Source organism: Neopelma chrysocephalum, unplaced genomic scaffold, assembly GCF_003984885.1.
Source record: "Neopelma chrysocephalum unplaced genomic scaffold, ASM398488v2 Primary Assembly neopelma1_84, whole genome shotgun sequence".
In the NCBI taxonomy this organism is placed as follows: domain Eukaryota; kingdom Metazoa; phylum Chordata; class Aves; order Passeriformes; family Pipridae; genus Neopelma; species Neopelma chrysocephalum.
The window spans coordinates 8,203,500-8,227,075 of NW_020897746.1; the positions used below are offsets into that span (position 1 = coordinate 8,203,500).

Consider the following 23,576-nt stretch of genomic DNA (forward strand, 5'->3'; position numbering starts at 1 on the left):
AATATAGCTACATCTGGCTAGACTATGCAGATACAGTTAAAATATAGATACATCTGGCTAGATTATACATCTATAACAAAATCCTTCAGCCAAAAGCTGAAAACAACTTTGCAGAAGAAATTCAGTGCCAGTTTTTAACCACAAGGGAAACTCACTGTTGTCCTTCACAAACTGTTCCAGGGAATGATTTCCAGTTCTTTGATATCTCTAAGTCAAAAGACATTTATACACACACACCCATTCAAAAAAAAAGCTCCACTACTCCCCCAAGCACGACCAAACTCAGGGAACAACTCTGCAGCACAGAAAATCACCCCCCACGTGACAGCAGAGCCCATTGCCTGTGGGTTTATAACCTGAGCCCACATCCTTCACACATGAAGGGTGGCCAACCAAGGGCTGGCTGTTGCTAGAACAACAAAAGTTTGTTTAATGCTGCCAAGGAGCATAGAGCTGTCCAACAACAACCAAACCACATCAGACCACAGCAGTGGTTTACTCAAAAATGGTCTGTCTGTTGAAAAGAAAGGCTACTGGACTAACTAACCACAATATTATTTCTCTTTCTACCCACTGCACCTCCCACAGAACACAAACACTTTTAGGTGCAAAAGCACAACAGAACAGGTTCAGCCTCATCCTGGGTGTGCTAAAGCATCTTCAAAGGGAACAAAAGCATCACTCAGCAGTGGAGTTCAGCCCCAACCAACCACTCCCACAGCACAACAGGAATGTGGAAATCACCTGTCAGAAACACCCCCCAGCAGTTCTGGCTCTTGCTTGTACAACAGCATCACACAGATCACACTCTAATGTTTATTTGTTTAGCGGGAAGAGCACAGGAAGGAGTTGTTTCCTGCTTGTCCAGCACCTGGCCCTTGCTCAAGCACATGAAGCAGAGGTAGCAGGATCTCAGCTGCCCCTCCCAACCTTCCCACTCACAGGGAGGACACTTTGAGGCAGAGGAGCACGTTGGGCCTTTCTACCTGCAGGTGGGAACAGGAGGAGTCCAAGAGCAAGAGTCCAACCCACAAGTGTCACTGCCAGGCAGACACAAACCCCAGCACCAACCACACCAGCACTACATCACCTTGCCTTTAAATGACACCATTACCACAAAAAACTCTTCTGAAGTTTCTAACTACACACTGGAGTGGACAGTCCTTGGAAGGCAGTGGAGAATTCAGAAAGAAAGTGGATTGTTCAATTATTTCAATCAGAGTCAAGTCTAAAGGATTGTCACACAGGATATTTTACCTACCTTACACCAGCGGACTAAAATACCCCCAGGCTTTTCCACAAACTCCTCCAGCTGCACAGGTGGGCGAGATGCCACAGTTCCATGTCTGAATATCTGATTTTTCAGTATGGTAAGGAGGCAGTCATCCAGCTGGGCAGACAGACAAGGCACATCAACCAAGGAGGGCACTTCTGGTAAGCTGAGAAAGGAAAGTTTGCTGTAATGAGAGGGGCCAGCTCCTGCAAATCCATATTTCATCCATGCACTCGAATCTGGGCAGATTTGCAAAGAGAGAACAGCTGCAGAAATTGGCTCGTGCAGTCCAAACTTAAAAGACTCAGCAAACACTGTGTTTGAGCCCTAACCAGACTCTGTTTCTCAGTAAATACTCTGCAACACAGGCTGTTCCACAAGGAGTGGCTTCACCGCTCCCAAATAAACAGCCTCTATTTCTACAGAGCATATGGAGGGTGAAAACCACTCCATTCTGTGAGTGCCAGCCCCACTGAAAGTCTGTGAAACAAACAGGACAGCAACACTTCCAATGAATCTTTGAAGGCAGTGGAGCAGAAGGCTTTTGTTGCAGAGGAGAAAGGATGCCCTGCACAAGCAGGGCACATGTGCTGCTGCCTCAGATCACCTCAGGGTGTCGTGTCTTACCTATCTAGCTGGATGTGTAAAGCTTTTTTTGTAAAGTTGCAAAGTTTCTCATTCTGTTGTCCCACATCTCCATCGACTGCACTCTCCCCTGCAACCAAACAGTAAAAATATTCCTCATGAGACAACGGCCACAAAAGGCATTCCTTGCTTCAAAGAATAACCAGTTCTGACATGAGCAGCCAATTAAACATGGAGCATCCTCAGCACTTTTGCTAGTCTTAGCTAGAAAATGCAATTATAGTTAACAACATAAAGCCTATCTAGCAACTTTTGAAGCTCTCAAAGCTCCCCGTAGACACACCCCATAACAGACGTAATAATTTGCCTCAGGTCTCAGACAGTAGCAGAACTGGGGTCAGATGCTAAAAATCAGGGTTATTAACCCCTTCCTCCACCTGCTTTAAAGGAAGAAAAAAGCAAAGCACTTTCACTGATCAGAAAATAAAAAAGAAGTGCTTAAAAGCAAGGAATAGTTTCAACCATTGTTTGCTAAAATTAAAATGGTAACTATTGTCATGGTGAAGGGAGTAATCCATGCATTAAAGCGTGGGGATAAACAGAAATATTTTCCTGAGCTTTCCATATAAAGTAGCATCCCACACTCAGCTTACAGAGACATGTGCTCCAGTCTCCAGTCTGATGAGTTTACAGTAATTCACAACATCAGCAAGCTCAGTCCTTCTCCTGATGGAGGATCACACACGTTACAAAGCTCTGAAGGAAAGCACACGTCACAGTTGGCAGCAGGAGGTTTAATAACCACGGAGGTTTAACTCCTTTCTGACTCAGCTGCAGCGTGAGCCCGTCCTGCCCACAGGGTCAGGGATGTGCTGTGCAGGGGACCAGGGCATGGAAGTGCAGAGTCAGTCAGGTTCTCATGAGACCTCACAGAACTCACATAAAACACCAGCAATCTTTGCCACCCTCCTGACTCAGTAACCTGAGACTTGAAATAAAACCGAGGTGACTCCCAGCTGTCCCAGAGCTGTGGTGATGGACAAAAACCCCAAAAAATTAATCCATAAATGCTGTCCCTACTCCTGTGAGCAGGCACAGAGCTCCCAAGCCAGCACACACAAAGTTGGAGGCTGAGGGGAGCTGGGAGCTTTCCCACCCCTGGGACACAGCTCAATGTGCCTCAGCTCCAGGACTGAGCTCATGCTGAAAGAAAGTTAAAGTTGAGACATGAGAACAATGCAAGGAAACTGCCAACACACTCATGGCTCAGACACGCTCCCAGCAAGTTCTGCAGAGTGGGGAAAACAGGCAACAGGGACATTCCTTTCTGCAGAGGTATTCAGCACCAGCGGGGCACAGGCTGGCCCTGACAGCAATATTCCACATGTCCATTTGTGTCTGCCTCGTCCACAGACTTTTTGGAAGAATTTTCCCCATACAGTGGCCATTTCATTCCTGATGTTCCCCATCCACAGTGAACACAGTCACACCCAGCAGGATGATCTGCTTGTTTCAGTAAGACAGAAACAACTTATCCACCAACAGAGACACTTTGCTGTAATGGTACCCAAGGTGTATTTTATTTCAAGGTAGCCTGACAGAATCCTCTGTCTGTCCTGGAGAGGCACTGAACATCTCTGCAGTGAGACATTTCCCCAGAACTTCCTGCCCTTTAGGAGAGGCTACACTGACACATGTACACCCCAGGACTGGAGCGAAACATTAAAATACAGGTTTGTAGGAGACAACATTGATCAGCTCTTCACCACATCTACCCAGCTTGAACCTTTCCCCAACATATGGTTTGAGAGAAATCCAAAATGAGCCAAATACACTGATAACAACAGGAACGTTGCAGCCTTTGACAGACACACACTGGGAGGCAGAGCTCAGGCCCAGCCCCAGGTGCTGCCTTACCTTCCCGGAGCAGATCATCGGCTGTGCTCACCCCGTGCTCGATCAGCTTCTGGCACTCATCCAAGGGCTTGATGCTCTCCTGCTCTATGACATCCACCTCCTGCAGCAGGGACAGCAGCCTCTCATCCAGCAGCTTCTTCAGTGTCCCTTTCAAATCGTTAAAATGTTGCTCCAGCACATCCCTGGTCAGTGTTGCACTCTCTTTGATCTGAACTCAGATAACAGGAGAGAAGGGTTCAAGATAAAGGCAAAGGCCACACACATCTTTTCCTGAACTACCTCATCTACATCTGCTGGAGAAAAGCTGTTGAGTGAAGTCAGCCCAAAAAAACGACCACTGGCAGTTAACAAATTAGTGCAGTCATTTTTAGTACACACACAGCAGGGAGGGAGGCAAAGAAACCAGCCTGGAGGAGGGGAAGAGCATATTAACTAAGCAAAATACAAACTGGGTCACAGGAACTTCAACAAAGGAGTTTTTCTTGTCAAAAAAAATCCAAATGCCCTGTAGGTCTTCTCCCTGCTGCCCCTCAAAAAAAACCCACTGCTGTAATCCTACACTCTGCCATCACATACTCCGTGGAAAGAAAACGGTATCAGGCTTTTAGAAGACTACCCAGGAGCACTTTTCCAGGCCCTATAATTTTTTAAATCCTCCTAAAACTGCCTTCTTTTCAATTTTATTCAAATATCTGCCTTTGGGTGAACACCAAGCCTGGTTTGACTCCGGAAGAACCAGACCACAGAAGGTTCTACAAGTGCTTATTAAAATGGTTGCAAACTTGCTGAATCTGACTTTTAGGGAAGAAAATACACTTGGAACGTCCCTGAGCCAAAGATGCAAAAGTCAGGGGTAAACACCTCCCTATGAACAATTTTTCTAAGTCCCACACACAAGGAAATTCTGCAACGTGCTCAGATCTCACTACACATAATTTAGAAGCACAGACAACCAACACAGGAAGCTCTCTGGTTAGGTAAAATAAATTTCCTCTTCAAGTAATATTCATGAAGCTGCCACACAGCTCGGTTTCCCTTCTTGTGTTATTTCAATGCTTGGGGGTAAAAAAGGAAGTATTTAGCTTTGTGAAGGGGTGGGGTGAAGGAAGGCAGAGCAGCCACTTCTCTAAGCCCATTACGGGCAGCTCAGCCCCAAAATTAGATACTCCTCGCCCTGCAAAAGAGGAAATGCAAGTCCCTGGACACACAGAGCTGTGGAAAATCACGTCCCATTGGTCCAGAGGAAAAGGATGCAACGGAAGCGATCCATTCACATCGGCCCACCCGCCCCCAGATGATAAAGCTCCCACCATCTGAACCCCAGGGAACTCCTGGATGTGTGACCCTTTGTGGACAAAACAGCCCGTGGTCCTGAAGGTGGAAAGAGAGAAAACAGAAGAGTGCACACAGCAAAGGAATTCCCCCTGAGAGGAAAGGGAAAGGTGAGGTAACTGCACACCCACAGCCACTGCACAAAGGGCTCCCTCTCAGCTCCCTCTGAGCCATCAGGCAGCACTTTGAGAGGACAAGGTTTGGATTAAAGACAGCCATGCACAGTTCATTTTCTTAAGCAGCCTGTGGTTTCAACAGTGACTAATTTAATGCACAGTGAGCACCCACACGCACCCGGGGCAGGGCACTCCCCCAGCACACTCACAGCAGCTTCCTACACTAACGGAATCTGCTCCAGAAAAACTACCAGGGCGCCACAAAAACATTCTCTGACCTTGGTTTTGTTTGGGTTTTTTTGATTTACTCCTTGCAGAGCTGAATCAAAGATAGTAAGGCACTGCTCCCAGTCTACAACCCCCCGAGTGCTCAGGGGCTGCCTCGGCAGAGGAGCCAGTCCTGCCGTGTGACTCTCCCTGCCCACACCTGCCTATCTCACCCCGCATCTCCCGCTGGTACCGTCCCAAGGAAAACCCTGCCCGGCTCCAGCTCAGAGCCGCAGACGAACCAGCCAACCTGGAATGTTGGCAGCGCTCGTGCCTGACCCACGGAGTACGTGACCCACGGAGAGCGGGGCATGGGGACAGCACAGCTCGGAGGGCATCCCGAGCTTGCCCTGCTTGCCCGGTAGGGACTTGATGTGACGGGATGGTGATGGGTGTATTAAATCAAACTCAGCATCCCAGCTACTTCAGAAAACGTACTCCTTTATACAGCGTTATTCTTGCCTGGGAAACCTCCCTATAATCCCAGACAACGAGGCTCAGCGCAGCAACAGATACCAGCTCACACCCCTTTCCTCCCGGCACTTCCCACATCTCCCGTTCCCGCATCTCCCAGCTCCAGCATCCACACGCGGGTCCCGCGGGGCTCCCCCAGCCCCGGCTCCCACCGGTGGCTCCGGGGTCATGGAAAAACACACGGCTCGGGATGGGAGCGGCCCGGGGTCCCCGGTGCTCCGAGGGAGTCCCCGGTGCCGCCACCCCCCCCGGGGGCACCGTGCGGGCACAGCCGCGGGCAGGGGAGCCCCGCACAGCCCGTCCCGCTCCCCACCTGCTGCCGCGCCTGGTGCAGCCCCCGCAGGCGCTGCTGCAGCTCCCGGCGGTAGCTCCGCGCCGCCTCGATGCTCTCCCGGGCCTCCTGCAGCAGCAGCAGCCGCGCCTCGGCCTCGCCGGCGGCCTCCATGGGCACGGCGGCACCGGCAGGCGGGACGGGCGGGGCTCGGCCCCGGAAGGGCGGGGCGGGAAACGGGAGCGGGGCGCGGACCGGGGGGTGACGTCAGCGGGGCGTGACATCAGCAGAGGGTGTGACGTCGACGGGGAGCGTGAAGTCAACTGGGTGTGTGACGTCGGAGGGTGTGACGTCGGCGGCGTGCAGTCCCGCGTGACGTCACGGCCGCGGCGGGAAAACCCGACTGACAGCGGGAAGGGAGAAGGGGCGTGGCTTCGGCGAGAATGGGCGCGTTCTCTGGGAGGAGGGGCGCGGCCTCGGCGGAGAAGGGGCGTGGCCAGCGCGCGCCTGCTCTTCCGCGCCGTCACGTGGTCCTGGCGGGGGCGGGGCCCGCGGCCGTTGGGCCGCGCGCGCGGGATGGGCGGGTCACGTGGTGCCGGGGCGCGCGGGCAGGCCCCGCCCCCGCCGTTTCCGCGCGGACGCTCCGAACGCGGTCCCGCGCGCGCGCTTTTTTCCCTCCCTGCCCGGCGCGCGCGCCCGCGAGGCGGCGCCATCCCCGGGGCAGGGGGGTCCATGGCGGCCGCGCGCGCCCCCCGGCCCTGAGGGGGACATGGTGGGCAGGGTCGCCGTGGCCGCCGCGGCCGCGTCCCCGCCACTGCTCCTCACCGGCGACGACGGCGGCGCTCAGGTGGGGACGGGGGAGCGGGCCCGGGGGGGGCGCGCTGGAGGGCGAGCTGGCGGGGGCGCCCCTTTGGGCGTTCGCCCCTTGGCCGCTGGCGCCTGACAGGGCGCTCCCGCTGTTCCCGCGGCGTGTGAGGGGCCGCCCGTGCCCGGCCCGCGCCCCCGGGCCAGGGTTAGAACCCCCCCGGGCCGGGCTGTCATGGATCGCCTCACGGGGGCTCCGGGAAGGGGCGTTTTCCCCCTCACAGGGTGGGATTTCGAGAGTTCGGTTTGTAATAACCGAAGGGTTGTAAAAGGCTTTGTGAGCCAAAGTCTCCCTTGGAGCCGTACAAGTGAATGCTCTTTGATCAGAGATCAAGATACAGGGAATTCTACCTAAAGAGATCATGAGAGTTTGCGAGATTAGAATTGTCTTTCATTCATTTTCTTTAAGTACTTGAAAGGTCGTCTTAAAATGAGTCAGATGTTCACGGTAGGATCAGACATTTTTAAGAGACGTTGGAATTCCCTTCTAAACCCCACAAAGCTCTGGGGAACATCCCGAGGTTACCAATGGGTCGAGCAGCTGAAGTGACTGAGACTTTCAGAGCTCCAGTACTGTGGAATCTCTGCAGAGCTGTTCTGAAGACCTTGGGGTCCCTCTCAGTTTTGACCATCTCAAGGTTTCAGGATGGGATTTTTATTTATTTGAAATGGCAGAATCTTTATTTCAAGCTTAGATGGCTTTTGAAAACATGGAGATAAAGTTGATGCATGCACAGTCTTAGCCCGCTAACAAGTTTTTTTCTTCTGAAAAAGTACCAGTGTCATTCATCTGTATCACTGTACAGCTTTATATTGCTGTACTAAGTCACCTTAAGTTTTTTAAAACCGAGATTCATGTTGTGCTTTTTACAGCCATGCAAGAAACGACGAGAGGAAGATGCTTCTGTCAAAACCATCACAAGGTATTTTTCACCATTAGCAAAACCAGTGGATAAAGCTTTGTCATCACCAAAACCCAACAATATTCTGGATTATTTTAAGAAGACATCTGTAACTGAGAAAGCCACATTGCCACTTGGGGATGGAGAAGATAAACCACTGCTGGATGTTGATGACAAAGACTGTAAGTCAGCTTTTAAACCATCTTTGAAGCGAAAGAGAAAAGGGAAGAAAGTTAATTTAAATCATAAACTCAAAGAACCTGAGAATGACGATGAAATAGAAATTAGTAGTGATGACATCAGAGTGGCAACAAGACTGCAACAAGACAGCAGTGACTTTATTGCTACTTGTACTCTAGTTGACCAAAAATGTGCAAGAGAATTAGCAGAAGATGATGTGGAAAGGGAGAACTTCTCAAATGCTGTCCTCTCCAGGAAAAATGCTAAAAACGCTGCTTCTGAAACAAATGGGTCAAAAAATAGGATAAGAAAATCAAGGAAAAGGAAGCACAAAGTAAATATGGATTTGTCTGAAAGTTTTTCATCTGAAAACCAGATGAATGAAACTTGTAAAAAGGAAGCTGAGGAGAAGAAAAATACAGTAACAGAGAGTGATGCTGCTCCTGGTGATTCCAGTTTTGAGGTTCCTACGGATAATGGGACATCACAGGTAAATAATTGTATAATAACAGTGTCATTTGAGGACTTCTTGAAGAGTCAGGGAGAAAGCAATGCTGAAGAAGACACAAAGCCAACAGTGGACACTGGTGCTACAACAAATGAAGTGGACAAAAGTGACAGTGTTTGTGACCCAGAGAAGTGTGAGGAGTCTCAGCAGCCGCCACTCAGAACAGTCACTGTCCTGGCACAAGTTCACTCCATTCCCCCCAAGTTACCTCCGTTACACAAAGGGCAGAAAGGCTCCAGGAAAATTGCTTCCATTTTTTTGAAGCAGAAAGGACGTGGAGGGGAGAAGGAAAGCAGCCCACCCCTGTTGGACTGTGAGCAAACTGAACAGGTGACTCAGAAAAGGAAATCTAATGTGGTTATTGAGGAAGAGGAGCTGGAGTTGGCTGTCCTAGAGACTGCAGGGACGGATTCTCTGAAGCCAAAATGCACCCTGGAAGAAAAGCATCAGTTCATGAAGGCCTTTAGACAACCAACATCAGATGTAACAAAAAGTGGAGTTAAAAAGGCACCTGGGAAACAAAAGCAAGCCTCTGCAAAGCTTTCCAAAGAAAAAGAAGGACCTGAAGATGCCATTCCTTCAAATAAACGATTAGAGAGTGGAACACCAGAAGATCATGTGGACAGATACACACATTCTAGTCCTAAAAGCAATAGAACTAAACCCAAAAGATCTAGAAAGGTTCAGAAAAAAGGAAGCAAGAAAAGAAAGGCCTCAGAAACTAAGGAAACTCCTGTCTCCAGCACCAGCAATTGTATGGGAGAAGAGGATTCGGGTGCTGACTTTCTTACTGTGGAAAACACCCCAGATGTAATAATTTTATCAAGTCCAAAAGTGAATAAGTTAAGGAGGAGTTTAAGGCAGCAGAAAATCCAAACATCAACAAATATTACACCTAAAAAAGGCAGGATTAGAACTGCCCCTTCTGCAGGTGAATTGAGTCCACTACAGGCTTCTACCCCAAAGGCAAGCAGACAATCCTCCAAGAAAAGCAGCATGTACAGAGCTGAGGTGATCACTGTGCCCTCTGATGGAAACAGCCCAATAAGGTAAACTTTGTAGAGTATATTCCACCTTTTTGCCCTTTAATTTTATGCAATTATTTTGAAAGTAAGACATAATTATAAAGTTATATAAACTTGCATGGTTGATCATGGTGGAAAAGAATAGAGAAGAGCCAAAACTGATTATGAATTTGTTTGCACTAAAGACATTAAAAAAACCCAAACAACAACAACAACAAAAATAAACAATTGGGGGGTTGCTTCTGTTTACAGCACTGTATTTTTAAAGGCTTTTGAACATGAGGTGGACAGTAACATTTCCCTTTATTAAATAGTAATAATGTCATAATACCTTTTCCTTAATTAGGATGAGGTTCACACGTATCAGTGCGGCTACAAAATCAAACAAAGCTGAAGCAATGAAAAATGAAGAGTTTCACTCCAAAAATACAAAGGTGATTTATGTAACAGTTTGTGTTTCAGTATTTTATCATTTCCTCTGTGTGTATAACTGTGTTCTTCTCATATTGTGTAACAGTTTAATGTAGTGCAACATGACAGTTCTGAGCTGCCCTGGGGAAAGGGAGCATTACTCTGATTTATGATAGAATTCCAGATAGCTTCTTGTCCCTTAGCTTTTAAAACATGTTATATTAGTACAAATCTGCTTTTCATAACAGAAGAAACCCAATAAAAATGGCATGTTGCTGTGCTGCAGGATCTCAGGGTGGGACACAGGAATGCCTGGCTGTGGCACTCAGTGCTGGGGTTTGGTTGCCAGGGTGGTTGGAGGTCGGTCAGTGGTTGGACTTTGCTGATCCTGGAGGTCTTGTCCAACCTGTGACAGTGTTTGGGCACAGCAGAAAGAATGTCACTGCCCATATTTCATGTGTTCTGTGGACAAAGGGCCCTTGTAGGGCTCTCACTCCCTTTTGAAAACTTGATACCATCTTAGTTTGCTTCTCCTTTCAATTATTTTCTCTCCTTTTTGATACCAATGACATTTTGTTAAAATTACACACTTTAGTGAACACGAAAAATTATATTCATTTGCTAAATACTTAGCAAAGATATTATTATTAATTGCTCTTTTGGTTTTCCTGTTCTTTGTTAACAGATAAACTCTGCTTCTAAAAACAGATGCAAAGCCAAGCAGCTGGTTGAGAAAGCCAAGGCCATACAGCAGAATAGATCAAAGGGGCACCAAGACTCCCCAGCTCCTGTGAGACGCTCGTCTCGCCAGAGAGCTCTTGCTGAGAGGAGAAAATCCCAGGACAGTGATGTAAGGCTTTATATTTCATAGGGCAAGAATTATTCTGATGTGTTTGTGACTCATTTAAGCAACAAAAATGATTCTTGGCTTGCAAGCATTTCTCGTAAAGAATCAAGTAAGGTTGATATCTATGCAATGTGTTGTTAATTGAGGAGGAAAAGTTGTGTTTCCTTTCTTATTTTGTTTGTTTTCCCCCTAGGAATCAGTAATAATTTTAGATTCCTGTGTGAGTAGTGTCACTACTACAGAGCAGAGTGTGAAGCCAAAGAAACTTCGGAGCTTAAATGATGTTTTGGGGAAGAAGTCTAAAAACTTGAAGGTTGTGAAGAACTCAAAAGGTAATTGGGTTTTACTGAATGGGTTTGTTTTTGTTACAGTTATTGACTACTGTAACTTTGTTTTATAAAGCTGCCTTTGCAGTGCATTCATATTTCATTCTGATTTTTTTGGTACAGTGTTCCAATATACACATTTCCTTTTTGTATAAGCTATTTACATGTGTTGCTTTGATTTTTTTGTCTTTGAGGGAAAACTATGTTTGGAAAACTGTCAATAGTTTACTGTGTTCTGTTGTCTTCTAATTTATTAATTTTTTCCCTAATGTTACAGAAAATAAAACCTATAGTGACAAAATAATTAGTAATAAAACTATAATGGATTTTGTTAAGAAACTCAGCTTTCCCTTAAGAAAAAGAGATTGTTGTTGAATGGAACATGCAGGTAGTGAACAGAGAAGCAAAGTTAGAATCCTCTATCAGTGTTAATCTAATCATGTCTTCTCCTTTTGAAAGGCAAACTGGGATATCCACCTTCCTGCCTGGGCAGGAATGCTCAGAACTCTGCAGGTGGACCAATTGTGATCTTTGATGAAAGCAGGTCAGTTCACAAGATTCCAGTTGCTTAAGAACCAAAACATGTTTCAAGGTTACTTTAACATTCTCTCGTTTTACAAATTTAAATACTCTTATTGAAATGTGATGTAAATGTTCATGGGTTTTATACTGATCAATATGTTAATCTGCTTCCAAAATTTTAGGAGGTTTTTGGAGAGTTCCTTAACCATTGTTGTTCCATTTTTAGATGGCTGAAAATGTAGTTGATGAGTGATTAAAAAGAAATCACAAATTGCATATAAAAATACAAAACCAAACAGATTTTTTTTTTTAAATTAAAATCTCTAACACAATATTTAAAAAGAAATATAAACTTACTCCATGGAAATTAATTTTAGCAGTTCTCCCAGACTGTTTCTAACTCGTGTAGAAGAGAATGTGACTAAATTCAGCCTTGCATAGCTGGCAGTTCTAATGATTCTATTTTCTTTTTCATTCTTATTTTCATTAAAGCCGAGATGCATCTGAAAACTCTCAGGATGATGATCAGTTCAGAGCAAAACGTGAATTCCTGATGAGTGGGTTGCCAGAATCACTGAAAAGACAGATTGCAAAGAAAGCAGCAGCAATGGAAGCTTATTCTCTTGCAAGTTCCTGTTTTAAGACTGTTGTCCATGTGCAGCAGAGGGATGACTGTAAGCTTTTGTTAAGCTTTTGGTTTAAATTTCTAGTAAATTTGTGCAGAAAAGATGAAAGTTGAACAGCTTATGACTGGAATAGCTGGGAGTTTCCTCTTCTTTTGTGTCCCAGTAAGAACACAAAACTTGGAAACTTCCAGTGAGATGGTTTTGAATTCAAAATGTACAGACTAAATTGATGCTAAAGTAGTCTAAACATATATGGGTGAGGGTGCAAAATTCTGAATATTTAATCAAAAAGGTTGGTCTGTCAAGTTCCAATTTGGAGAATAAACATTGTGTTGGACTGATTGGGGCAGAAACCATTTCCTCCTGACAAAGGCAGAATAATTCACAAAAGAGAGAAGAACAGCCCATTTCTTTCCCCTAAAATTAGAAGTTAACTGTTGTTTTGGTTTTGGGGGGGTTCTTTTGTAGGTTATCCAATGTGGAAATTGCAGTCACCATCGTGCCCTCTGTTAACTAAGCTGAGGGAGCTGAATGCTGAAGTCACCAACGTCACAAAAATCACTCTCTCACTTGGTGAATTTTCCACTGTGAGTTCAAAACGACCTGGAAATTGTTCTGCACCTGTGGTTAGTACTTTAAAATTTAAATTGTTTTGGTAGTTGTTTGGACTTCTGTTTTTTAAAAAAAATCCTGTAGTTTGAATCTGTTCCAGTCCTGGAATATTTAAATTTCTCTTTCATTTCCCTGTATGTGAGTTATTCATTTTGCATCTTAACATTAGGCAGTTCCCAACAGTTCTTAACTTCAGTTTTTGTTAATCTCTGACTTTAACAAGACAGCTGCCAGTTTAAATTATGCAAAGCAGCCATTCTGTGTAATGTTTTTGAGTCATTTTGTGTGTATGTGTGTGTTACAGCTTTCAGGCCACCGCCCAGTTTTCCCTGATACATTCAAGAAGGATTTACTGGATGAGATCCTGTCCTCTAATTCTCAGTTTCCTGTGAAAAAATACTTCCGCAAGTTCCTGAAAAAGCAAACGGAGCGTTTGGGTTTGGAAAACAGTCTGCAAGGTTGGTGATCTGTGTAGGGGGGAAAAAACACTCTCACTCTGTCTGGCATAAAAAAAAACAGCTTGGAATTTCCAGAAATACCTCACTGAAGGAAAATACTGTTGTGGGAAGTCAGTTGGTCCTCACATTTTAGGCCATTTTGACCAAATTCTACAAATACAGTTTAAACAACTGTACAGTGGTAATGGGCAGAGCCTGAAATTTCATAAGGATGTAACTTTTTTTTCCTTAGAAAGCAGAGATGGGACTGCAAATTTTGAGGTAGATCAGAAACATCCTGACAACAGCAAGGAAACCAAGAGGAAAAGGAAAGAAACGGAAGAGCGCAAATCAAAAAGAAGAAAGCAAATTGAAGGGACAGAGAGTGAAATAAAATCAAGAGTTTCCAGGAACTTTATTTCTCCTGTATCTGGAGAAAAACAGGCAGAGAAGGGACAAACCACACATCTGGGAAGAAGCAAGACCCAGAAAGCAGAAGACACTGGATGTTTATCAGAGTCAAGTGCACTGTCAGGTAACTGCATTTCCTGCCTCATTTTAATTCTCTGTGCATTTCTCTGCCTCATTTTAGTTCTCTTGAGAGAGTGTGGTGTGTGTATGATTATGTCAGCTTTCCACTGGGATGCAAAAATCCTGTCTAGTCTTAATATTCTGGGCTTGATCAACTCTTTTGCATATATAAAAATGGATAATATTTTTCCTGTAGGTGTTGAAAAGGAAGACATGCTCTGGACAGAAAAATACCAGCCTCAAGATTCCAGTGAACTCGTAGGGAACAAGAAAGAAATTGAAAGGCTCCACAGGTCAGAAGTGGGAACCTGGATCCAGTCTTAACTCAAAAGTTGCTATTACTTGCTTGTGCTCAAAGATGCAGAGTCAGTTATTTAACACTTGGCTTGAATGACCCACACAGGGGGTGTGTTTGTGGCCTTGGGTTTGATTTGCCTCCAAAAAGTTCCGCAGAATTTAAAGATCCATCTGACTTAGTAATTCACCAGGTGACTTGTTTTTACACCAACCAGCCTATAGACTGGAGAATGAAGAAGGAATCCTTTTGTACAAAAGAATCCTTTTGTACAAAAATCCTGAACAATTTTTTTTTGAAATCCGAAAGGACTTGATAACTTTGTGAGGGATGACAAGTGGCTGATGTTTTATGTTCTATTCCATCTTAATTTCATTCATTTTATTCAGCAGTAATTCTTATTTTTTGTTCTGTTTCTTCCTCTTACAGTTGGTTAAAAGAGTGGAAAAAAAGAGCTGATTTGGAAGAAAAAAGAAACCAGAAAGGGGAAAAAGAGGACAAAGAGCATGAAGGTGCTGATAGAATTAAAAATAATACAGCTCCTCTTTAGTTAAAAGCTGGCAAAAAAATAACATTAATCCTTTCTTCCCTTTTAAATAATTCTACAGATTCCCTGAGCAGCCTTGACTTCAAAGATAATAAATCTGATATTGAGGAAGAGACAGGCCTTTGCAACACAGTGCTGATAACTGGCCCTCCAGGAGTGGGGAAAACTGCTGCAGTGTATGCCTGTGCTCAGGAGCTTGGCTTTAAGGTGGGTGGAGACCTTTCCTCAGTGCTTTTTTCTTGTTAATAACTAATGATACAAAAGCATTTGTGATACAGGATGTCTACCAGGGTTTTTTTATGTCTTACATTCAATCCCACTGCAGATCTTTGAGGTGAATGCCTCCTGCCAGCGCAGTGGCAGGCAGATCCTGTCCCAGCTGAGAGAAGCTACTCAGTCTCATCAAGTGGACAAAAAAGGTGTCAATGCACACAAGCCTTGCTTTTTCAACAGCTGCAGCACTGCCAAGTCACCAAGTAAGTTTAAGGAGTTGTATCTGGGTTTTTTGTTTGGTTGGAGTTTTGGAATGGAGGTTTTTGTAGGGGGAGGAGGGTGTCAGGAACTGAATTCCCAAAACAAATTTTAGACATCAGATGTTTTAAAAAAGATAACAAATTTCAGCTTATCTGGCCATAATAGTAAGAAATGCTCTGTTGGCTAACACAGCTGCACACCAGATTAAATAATGACTTTATCAAAATACTGACTCTTGATTATCTTATTTCTGTAGTGGTGGAGTCAGGGCTGTGGCACTTTAACAGAAAGTTGAACAGAAAGCATTCCTTTTAACAAAAGAAAAGGAAAATAAGCAGAAATCAGCACAGTAAACCTGTCCTGTACTAGATAAAAAAAATTAGGCTTGCTTTAAATTTGCCTGAGAAATGTCAGTTTGACATTATATTTCCAGCTGAAGTTTAATATGAAATGTATCTTGCAGAAAAGATGTATTCTCCAAAGAAAGTTATTTCACCGAGAAAACCACCCCTGTCACCAAAAGGAGCTGGTTTAAAACGAAACTTGGCCCCTAAAACTCTTGCAAACTACTTCAAAATCTCTTCTAAACGTAAAGGAAATGATGGAGAAGTAACAGCTGAGGAAAAAACTAGAGGTAGGTATCCCTGTTTAATAATTAGTTATAATTAGTTATAATTAATTTGGAGATGGAAATGCTGCACTGTGTGTGTGGGGCTGTGTGGAGAAAAGAGTAGATTTTCTGAGGGAGTTTATACTTGGGGGGTTTTTGAACCTGGAATGCATTTTAAATGGTTTCAGTCCTCCTTCCTGCTCAATTCTTCATCCATCTGCAGGAAATACTCAGAATTCACTTGAAGAAAAGAAAGATGCTCAAACTAATTCAATAAGTAAGGAAGAGGGATATGAACACAACAGGAGAAGTGCAACGTCCCTCATTCTATTTGAAGAGGTAAAATTCACATGGAATACACTCTGACTGCATTCACAGCTTGTAGCTGTTGTTAAACCTGTTGATATTTTGCACTTGTTTTCTGTAGGTGGATATAATATTTGATGAAGATGCAGGATTTCTAAGTGCAATAAAGACATTCATGGCAACTGCAAAGAGACCTGTAATTCTGACCACCAATGGTGAGTAGTGTTTGTGACAGTAATTGGCCTTTACAGGCAGAAGAGCCTCTTTTAATAAGTTGGTTTAAGTGGTGGTGGTTGAATACAGTTCCTAAATGCAAAATTAAAGGATTTTAGTGTTTGAATAAAGATACTGTCTGCTGTAATGGATAAAGAAAATAACTAGTTTGGAACATAATGTCATAACAGTTCACTGGTGTCTCTTTACACAGATCCAACTTTCAGCTTAATGTTTGATGGCTCTTTTGAAGAAATCAACTTTAGAACCCCTTCCCTGGTAAGTGTGTTTGGAAATGCAGGTACAGCCTAAGCAAGTAATTGTCAGCTGATTTCAGTTTGAAATTTAAATATTGGTGTAGGTTTATATATTTCTCATGTACCTGTTTCATCAGGAGACTGTTCATGGGGTTTGTGCAAGGACGTGTAGGATGTATTTATCTCTACATGTAGAAGCTATTTTATTAGCATGGAATATGTATTTTCTAAACAATTTAGTGGTTCTGAGAATTATGATAAGCACATCACTTAATCACTTTTAATTTAGTTTTTAGGATGTAGATATATAAGTTCATAGATAATATATCTAATAGCTTTGTCCTGAAGGTTGACTATGCCAATATAGGTTCATTGGTTAAAATATAGGAGCTATTTTAGAAAATTATGGGTTATCCCTGGAATGTAAACACCAGTGTTCTGTATAGCAAATAGTTTTATACTATTTGAAAACCATAGATAAATGAGAATCAGAAGGAAGTGACTTTTCAGAAGGGGAAATTGCTTACTAAAAACCTGTTGGATTTCCAGACAGTTCAGAGTTAAAAGAAAGAATGAAAAAAACCCTTTAAAATTAATATAATTCAGTAACAGCTGCTCAGTGGTGATAAGAAACAAGATGTTTGTGGTTCCAGGACCACAAGCAGAATATGTTTGTGTGTTTGTTTTTAATGAGCTGAATTTCTAAATTGAACTTAATTCTCTGGCCTGGACTGCGTAGATTTGGTATTCTTCTTTTCTGTAGAAGGTTTTAATGTAACTTCAATCTAATTTAATAAACTAATCCTCTGTATTAAAAGGCAGAGTTTATTGCAAACACAAGTAGAATGATTTGCTGCTGTGTGACTCTCTGCAGTGTGACTGGCAGTTGTTTCAGTGCTCTGTGTCTGACTCTTGTGCAGGTAAATGCCACCAGTTACCTGCAGACCCTGTGCCTGGCTGAGAACCTACGGACAGATGGGAAAGACTTGGCTGCTCTCCTGACCACAAATAACTGTGACATCCGAAAATGTGTCCTCTACTTACAATTTTGGGTTAGGAGTGGAGGGGGATGCTTGAAGGAGAAATGCCTGGCACATCATGGTAGGTTGATTTGATTTCATCTTTAAAAAAATCTCCATCTAAACATGAATTTGATTAAATCAAACCATCCTCAGACACATACGAACAAATGGGAACTTCTTGAAGGACTCCTAAGTATTTGGGTGGGAGGGGGTGGGTGTTTTATGGGTAAGAACTTGATCCCAAAGGATTCAGGAAGAGAATCCTCAACAGGTTTGGGGGTGTGAGTGACCTGTGAGGCACAACCCCCTTCAAAGGTCACTTGCAAAGCAGGGAGGTCAGACAGGTTGGTGTCACTGCCAGCAAGAAATTGGGGTGGCAGTGACTCATTTCAGTCACTGCATTCATTCAGAACCACAGCAAGAGCTGACAGTTACAGTTTCCTGTACAAAAGGAATCGAGGCAAAGAGGTGAAAAATCGATTTCATGGTGCGGTTGTTTCTGTTCAAGTCAAACCTGTTATCTTTGTGCAGGAGGAGAGGAGACAAGCGAAGCAGGTGATGGAATTCATTCTAAACGTGATGATTCCAAGGTGGATTCTTCTCCAGGTGATGATGCACATCTGCAGGAGCTTCCAAAATGTGACACAGGCTGTGTAGAGACATTGCTTGGCCTTCGGAACATCCTGTTGCCTTCAGAAGACTTGTTTACATTTCTTAAGGTATTTTTGGAGTTGCCTGGTTAATACTTTGGATGGTGCCAGATAATTGAGTGTAACCAGCACTAGGAACAGTGACCTCTTAGAAGGAAATCTCTGCAAAGGTTTGTTGTAGAAATTAGGGGGTTCTGTGGTTATTAAGCAAAATCTGGATGGGGGCAGTCTGCTGCCAACAGAACTGTCCCTCACCTCATAAATACAAAGCCAGAAGTGAGAGATTTTCTGTAATAATAATTTTATTTTTTTTAAAATGATATTTTAATGTATTAATAAGTCTTTCACAATTATTATTTTACAGCACAAAATCACAACCATGGAGGAATGGAATAAATTAATGCAGCTTCTCACAGAATTCCAGATGAAGCAAGTGGATTTTATGTATAGTAATCTTGAACTTATCCTTCCCTTACCAGTGCAAGTTCTTTCAAACCAGTCTGAAGCCTCTAAGTCTACACTTGAAAGGACTACCATAGTTTCTTCAAAAAACAGGTCTACCAACAGTAGTTGCTCTGGGAAGAGTAGCCCTGGAAAAAGGTCTAAGAAGACAAAGACTCAGAAAAGGCTTGATATATTGGATGACAGTGACTTATTTGATACTGAACTGAACTATTCATCTGAATTTGTAACTTTGCCATTGGATAGTCCTGCATCATGTGCTGAAATGAATGAAAAGGAATCAAAATTGTTGGTGAATAGAGAAGAAAAAGGAGTTAAAACTAAAACGTCAGCAAATGAAAATAGGTCCGCTCTTGCTTTTCAGTGTCTGAATTCACTGACTGAGTTTGTGGAAAACATGTCTTTCCTGGATTGCTGTGTAAGCACCAACACCAAGGAACCACTGGAGTTTTCCAGAGAGGAAGAATTTCATTGGACAAATGCCAAAATCAGAAATGGTCTTTGTGATGAATTCAGTATAGAAAATACTGATTGGTGGAGTTCCCAGAGCTCCAGTGAAGTAAAGGCAGCTATTGAAGCACTCAGTTTTCACAAGTGTTCTGTTAATATTTCACAAAACTTGGAATCCTTTTTGAGTACCAGGAAAACACCTCCAAGTGATCAGCTGGAGGGACTTACTTTGCAGATCTCAAACTCAAGGAATGGTGTGTCCTTCAGTGAGTCAGCTGACTCAAGGTAAGGCTTTCCTAATATTCTATTCTATTCTATTCCTGGAATATAATGCAGTTCTTTGTCAAGAAAAGCATTTCACAGGGAGTAGGACTGTCTCAGATTTAATGTGTACACATTTATACCACTGTGGCTGTTGTCAGTATGTCTCCAAACACTGGAATATGTTTTATAAGCTTAAATTAACTGCTTAATATGCAAAAAGTGACTTTTCTTGTTTGAATAGCCTGACTATAATGTTGCTCAGAAATGGTAGCCTCAGTCTATTTACTTTAAAAATGGACAAACACCACCCCCACCCCCAAAAGAATAACAAAACCCTAAAGGAATGGCTTTTGCAAGAGAGAAAGATGGACTAAAATGGATTCTGCAAGTGCTGGACATGCAGGTCTGTCATCCAGTGCCTGCTCATGTTGAACCTGTGTTAAATGTCTTGGTAGGTGTTGCTTGGTGCAGACCAAACAGAATTCCAGGCAGCACAGTCAGGAGCTGCAGACATCTCATCCTTTGGGATACAGTTTTGGACATCGATGTGTTTTACTGAGTTTTAAACCAGCACATTTGATCCTAAAGAAACAAAATCAGGATATTCTTGAACAAGACCAATAAAGGTTTGTTCTCTGTTTCAGCATTCACCAAAAGGCACAGAAGAGGCTGGCTGTCATCACAACTGTGTTTTCCACAAGCCCTTTGAACCTGGGGAACAAGCAGGCCAGCATCCTGGAATACCTCCCCACGCTCCGTGGGATCTGTAGGTCTGAGAAGCTTAAAGAGCAAGGGAAGACTAAAAGAAGGTAAGTTTTGGTTTTCCTAAATCTTCCTACATTTCAATATTCGAGGTAGTTACGGATTTTAATAAAATATTTTGTCAAAATAATTCCAGACAAGAAAGGTGGACATTTGTCTCTCAAAATAATAGAAGTGTTGCCTCATTCAGCAATTAACTTTGTTCCCTTACAATCACTTTTGCTTTTCTTTTTTTTTTTATAGGTTCTTGCATTATCTTGAAGGGATTCACCTCGAAATACCCAGACAAATGATAAATGGTCTGTCTTTGGACTTCCCTTAGAATTGCTAACACCAGAAATAATTTGTGCCTAATGGTGGTATTCTCACCATAGTTTGATTATTTTTTTAAAATCTTTTTTACCACATTATTGTATATTCAGAGCCATTTGTATATTAAATTTTTATAAGTATTTAAAATAATGTATATATCTATTGTCATGCTATTGCTCTCCACGGCTGAAACGTGGGTTTGTTTGGTGCTGGTCCAATAAGTGCATTTCTAATATTAAATGCACAGACTATTCCATGGGGAATCCTTCCATTTGAGTGTCAGACAACAAGAAGTCCTTTTGTAGCAACCAAGTGTCACAACTTCCACAGCAAAGGAGACCATTTGGTTCAAAGGAGTTTGTTTCTGGATATGAGTGAAGTGCTCAATAACTCGGAGTGGGAGGGGGCAGTAGAGGATGTAACAAATCTTCTGAAGTGTGAATGACTCAACCCAACTCCTCACAACAACCACAGGGAACAAAGTCTTTGCAAAGCACTCAGTGCCTCGCTGTACATATATTTGAATATTCCTTTCATCATTTCCAGCTGTCAGATCTGCATGTTAATCTAAAAAGGTAGAGAAGTTATTGCTGTAGCTCAAGGTGGTCTCAGAGATTTAGGCAAGATTTTGTAAATAACAATTATTCCAGTGTTACTGTGGGTTCAGGAATATTTAACTACTTCTAGTCTTATATATTATGTTCTATTTTTATGCTTCTTTTTGTATTGGACAAGACTTCAGCCTGATTATTTGGATTGATTCTGGTTTTGTACGACAATAAATTTGTGAGACTTTGCTACAACTTTGGATGTTTCTGTTGTATGAAAAGTAAGATTTCTAAAACGTTTTCAGTCCACAGAGATGATTTTTAGAGGGTTTTAAAACTGGAATTAGTTCAGCCATGTACTTTTCTGCCTTTATATTGCAGTTGGACTGTTCCTGTTCCTCAAACTGAGTCAGATCCTGCCATGCAGTTCTGCTCCACTTACCTCAGTGTCTCTGTAATAAGGAAGGCATTTCCTAGTACATTCTCTTCTCATATTTTTCATGCCTTAAAGATATTCAAGAATAAGAAATATTTATGAAAACGGTAAATTATTTTAAGCTTCCACGTTGTAGATAATCTTTAGAGTTTCCTCTTTCCACAGTTCAGAATTATCCAAAAATCAAAGTGGGTGCTGTTAAAATCTTAGTGGGTTGATGATTTGTTGCATTGATGGTCTGTGCTCCTCCTGTACATTTTTGTAAAAATAAATAAATACACTTTTTTGTTAATAATAAATCAAATCTGTTCACTGCTTTATAAAGGCACTCTAACTAGATTACACTGGGGACATAAATAAATTGGAAACAGGTCCTATAAAGTATTATTATTTTAGGAAATTCATGGGTGATTTGAAAGACCCAAATTAGAAAGCAGTGGGAGACAATTTACCTCCTTTTGAAGTCAACTCTCAGGTTTTAATAACTGCCTTAAGTTGTTTACAGAATCTCCTGTGGTGTCCAAAAGGTGAGGTGGAATTCAAGTATTTCACTTCTTGATCAGATCCTCACCACATCAAATCACCTCGAGCTACTCTGAATGAAGATAATCTGCATATAATGATTTATTTGAGTTCTGATAAATTATCAGCTTTGGATTTTTATGCATCAGGTATGAGCATCTTTTGTATGCTGGAGTAAAACAAGTTTCCAGGAGGGATGGACTCGAGGAAAAGGGCCTTGGGGCTGGTTTTGATTAACTCTGCTTGGGAGCTCCATCCTTGTACTGTGGAATTCACCTGCCTTTGATTCAGAATAGTTTCCTGCAACAGTTTGGGCCCTGCTTAGTCCTTTATCTACTGCCCCTCGAGCTCCCTTGTGTGTCTTGGGTGGAATTCAGTGAAACCAGAAGTAAAACAACCCTGGAGTTTCACAATGACTCCCCCCTTTAAGCAGCAGTTATTAGTAGGTGTTCAGCAATTGAAAAAACCAGAAAACCAACAACCCTGTTGTTCTTGTTGAAATCTCAGTCGAGTTCCAAGCTTTTCTTTCCCTTTACTGTCATTCCAATATTGCTTTCCAGAATGTAAATGAGGGTGGCATTATTCTACCGTCCTATGAGTAACAGAGAAAAAAAGCAGACTACCTCAGTCTTTGTAAAAGATAATGTAAATGACCACTTTGCAAATCATACAGATTCTTTCTTTTATTCCATAGGAATTGTAAGGACACAAAAATTGGTGTGTGGCTTGCAAGAGTATGGGGAAAATGAAATCCGTGTTTATGTTCCAGTACCCACCAGTTCCTACAGGGTAAGTGCTGAAAAGAGATTCTGTGCAAGTGGTTGAACAACTCAACTTTTCAGATGTTCTGCTGCTGTTTGTTTCTCAACTTCACAATAGTTACAGACTAATAAAAGGTGCAATGCTACTTAGCACCTAAAAGATGGAAAAAACACGTCAGAACTTTCAACTGATAACACCTGTAGTATTTAGTCATCTTCAAAATTACAGTGTTTTTACAAGATTGTACATAGACTTCACTAAAGAGGCATCACATGTTGCAGTGTACTCTAGCAATGCAAATTAGCAACGCAAATTAAGTTTAGCCTGAAACTAGTAAAATGAAAAATATTTGAATACCCCTTCATTTATGTCTGAAATTAATTAACCTTGAAAATCTTTCCCTCAGGTTTTTCTCTTGGTTAAAGTGAGTACTAAGTCACAGCCTTTTTGGCATTGGCTTTAACGTGGAAGAGGAGCTCGTAGGAACCCAGTAGGAATTTCAGTAGGAAATCGGATTTTCAGTAGTCCTGGGATGCTCCGTCGTCCCGGTGTTGAGCCGTGTGAGAACTCCTGAGTCGTTTGGGGAGGCGGGACGGGGCCGGGGCCGGTGCGGGTGCGGCGCGGGCCGGTCCGGAGGCGTCGCCCCGCGGGTCCCCCT

The 23,576-nt window shown here is 43.0% G+C and overlaps 2 protein-coding genes and 1 long non-coding RNA gene across 3 annotated transcripts in view; 1 reads left to right on the forward strand and 2 right to left on the reverse strand.

The window, feature by feature from the left end:
- Positions 1 to 6,443, reverse strand: part of CRLF3 (cytokine receptor like factor 3) — a 14,483-nt gene extending 8,040 nt beyond the window's left edge. Inside the window, exons 1-4 of the mRNA XM_027691494.1 lie at positions 6,278 to 6,443; positions 3,776 to 3,983; positions 1,901 to 1,988; positions 1,262 to 1,439 (exon numbers count right to left, since the gene is read on the reverse strand). Coding sequence (XP_027547295.1) covers positions 1,262 to 1,439; positions 1,901 to 1,988; positions 3,776 to 3,983; positions 6,278 to 6,409 — 606 coding nt within the window. The 5' untranslated portion in view covers positions 6,410 to 6,443. The remainder of the gene's footprint in view (positions 1 to 1,261; positions 1,440 to 1,900; positions 1,989 to 3,775; positions 3,984 to 6,277) is intronic.
- Positions 6,444 to 6,947: 504 nt separating this feature from the next.
- On the forward strand, positions 6,948 to 21,929 carry ATAD5 (ATPase family, AAA domain containing 5). The gene is made up of 23 exons (XM_027691495.1): positions 6,948 to 7,082; positions 7,973 to 9,738; positions 10,061 to 10,148; positions 10,811 to 10,975; positions 11,166 to 11,304; positions 11,758 to 11,842; positions 12,313 to 12,494; positions 12,915 to 13,072; positions 13,363 to 13,516; positions 13,749 to 14,030; positions 14,223 to 14,319; positions 14,751 to 14,833; positions 14,930 to 15,075; positions 15,194 to 15,344; positions 15,806 to 15,976; positions 16,176 to 16,291; positions 16,380 to 16,473; positions 16,686 to 16,750; positions 17,649 to 17,829; positions 18,282 to 18,469; positions 18,765 to 19,597; positions 20,221 to 20,385; positions 20,582 to 21,929. Exons 1-23 carry the CDS (start codon positions 7,005 to 7,007, stop codon positions 20,658 to 20,660), a joined length of 5,466 nt encoding a protein of 1,821 aa, XP_027547296.1. The 5' UTR covers positions 6,948 to 7,004; the 3' UTR covers positions 20,661 to 21,929.
- An 892-nt stretch (positions 21,930 to 22,821) lies between these two features.
- On the reverse strand, positions 22,822 to 23,558 carry LOC113971512. Its single transcript, XR_003535580.1, has 2 exons — positions 23,305 to 23,558; positions 22,822 to 23,071 (listed from the first exon to the last, which is right to left on the reverse strand). It is a non-coding gene; the product is annotated as an uncharacterized LOC113971512 (long non-coding RNA).
- Between the last annotated feature and the right edge of the window lie 18 nt (positions 23,559 to 23,576).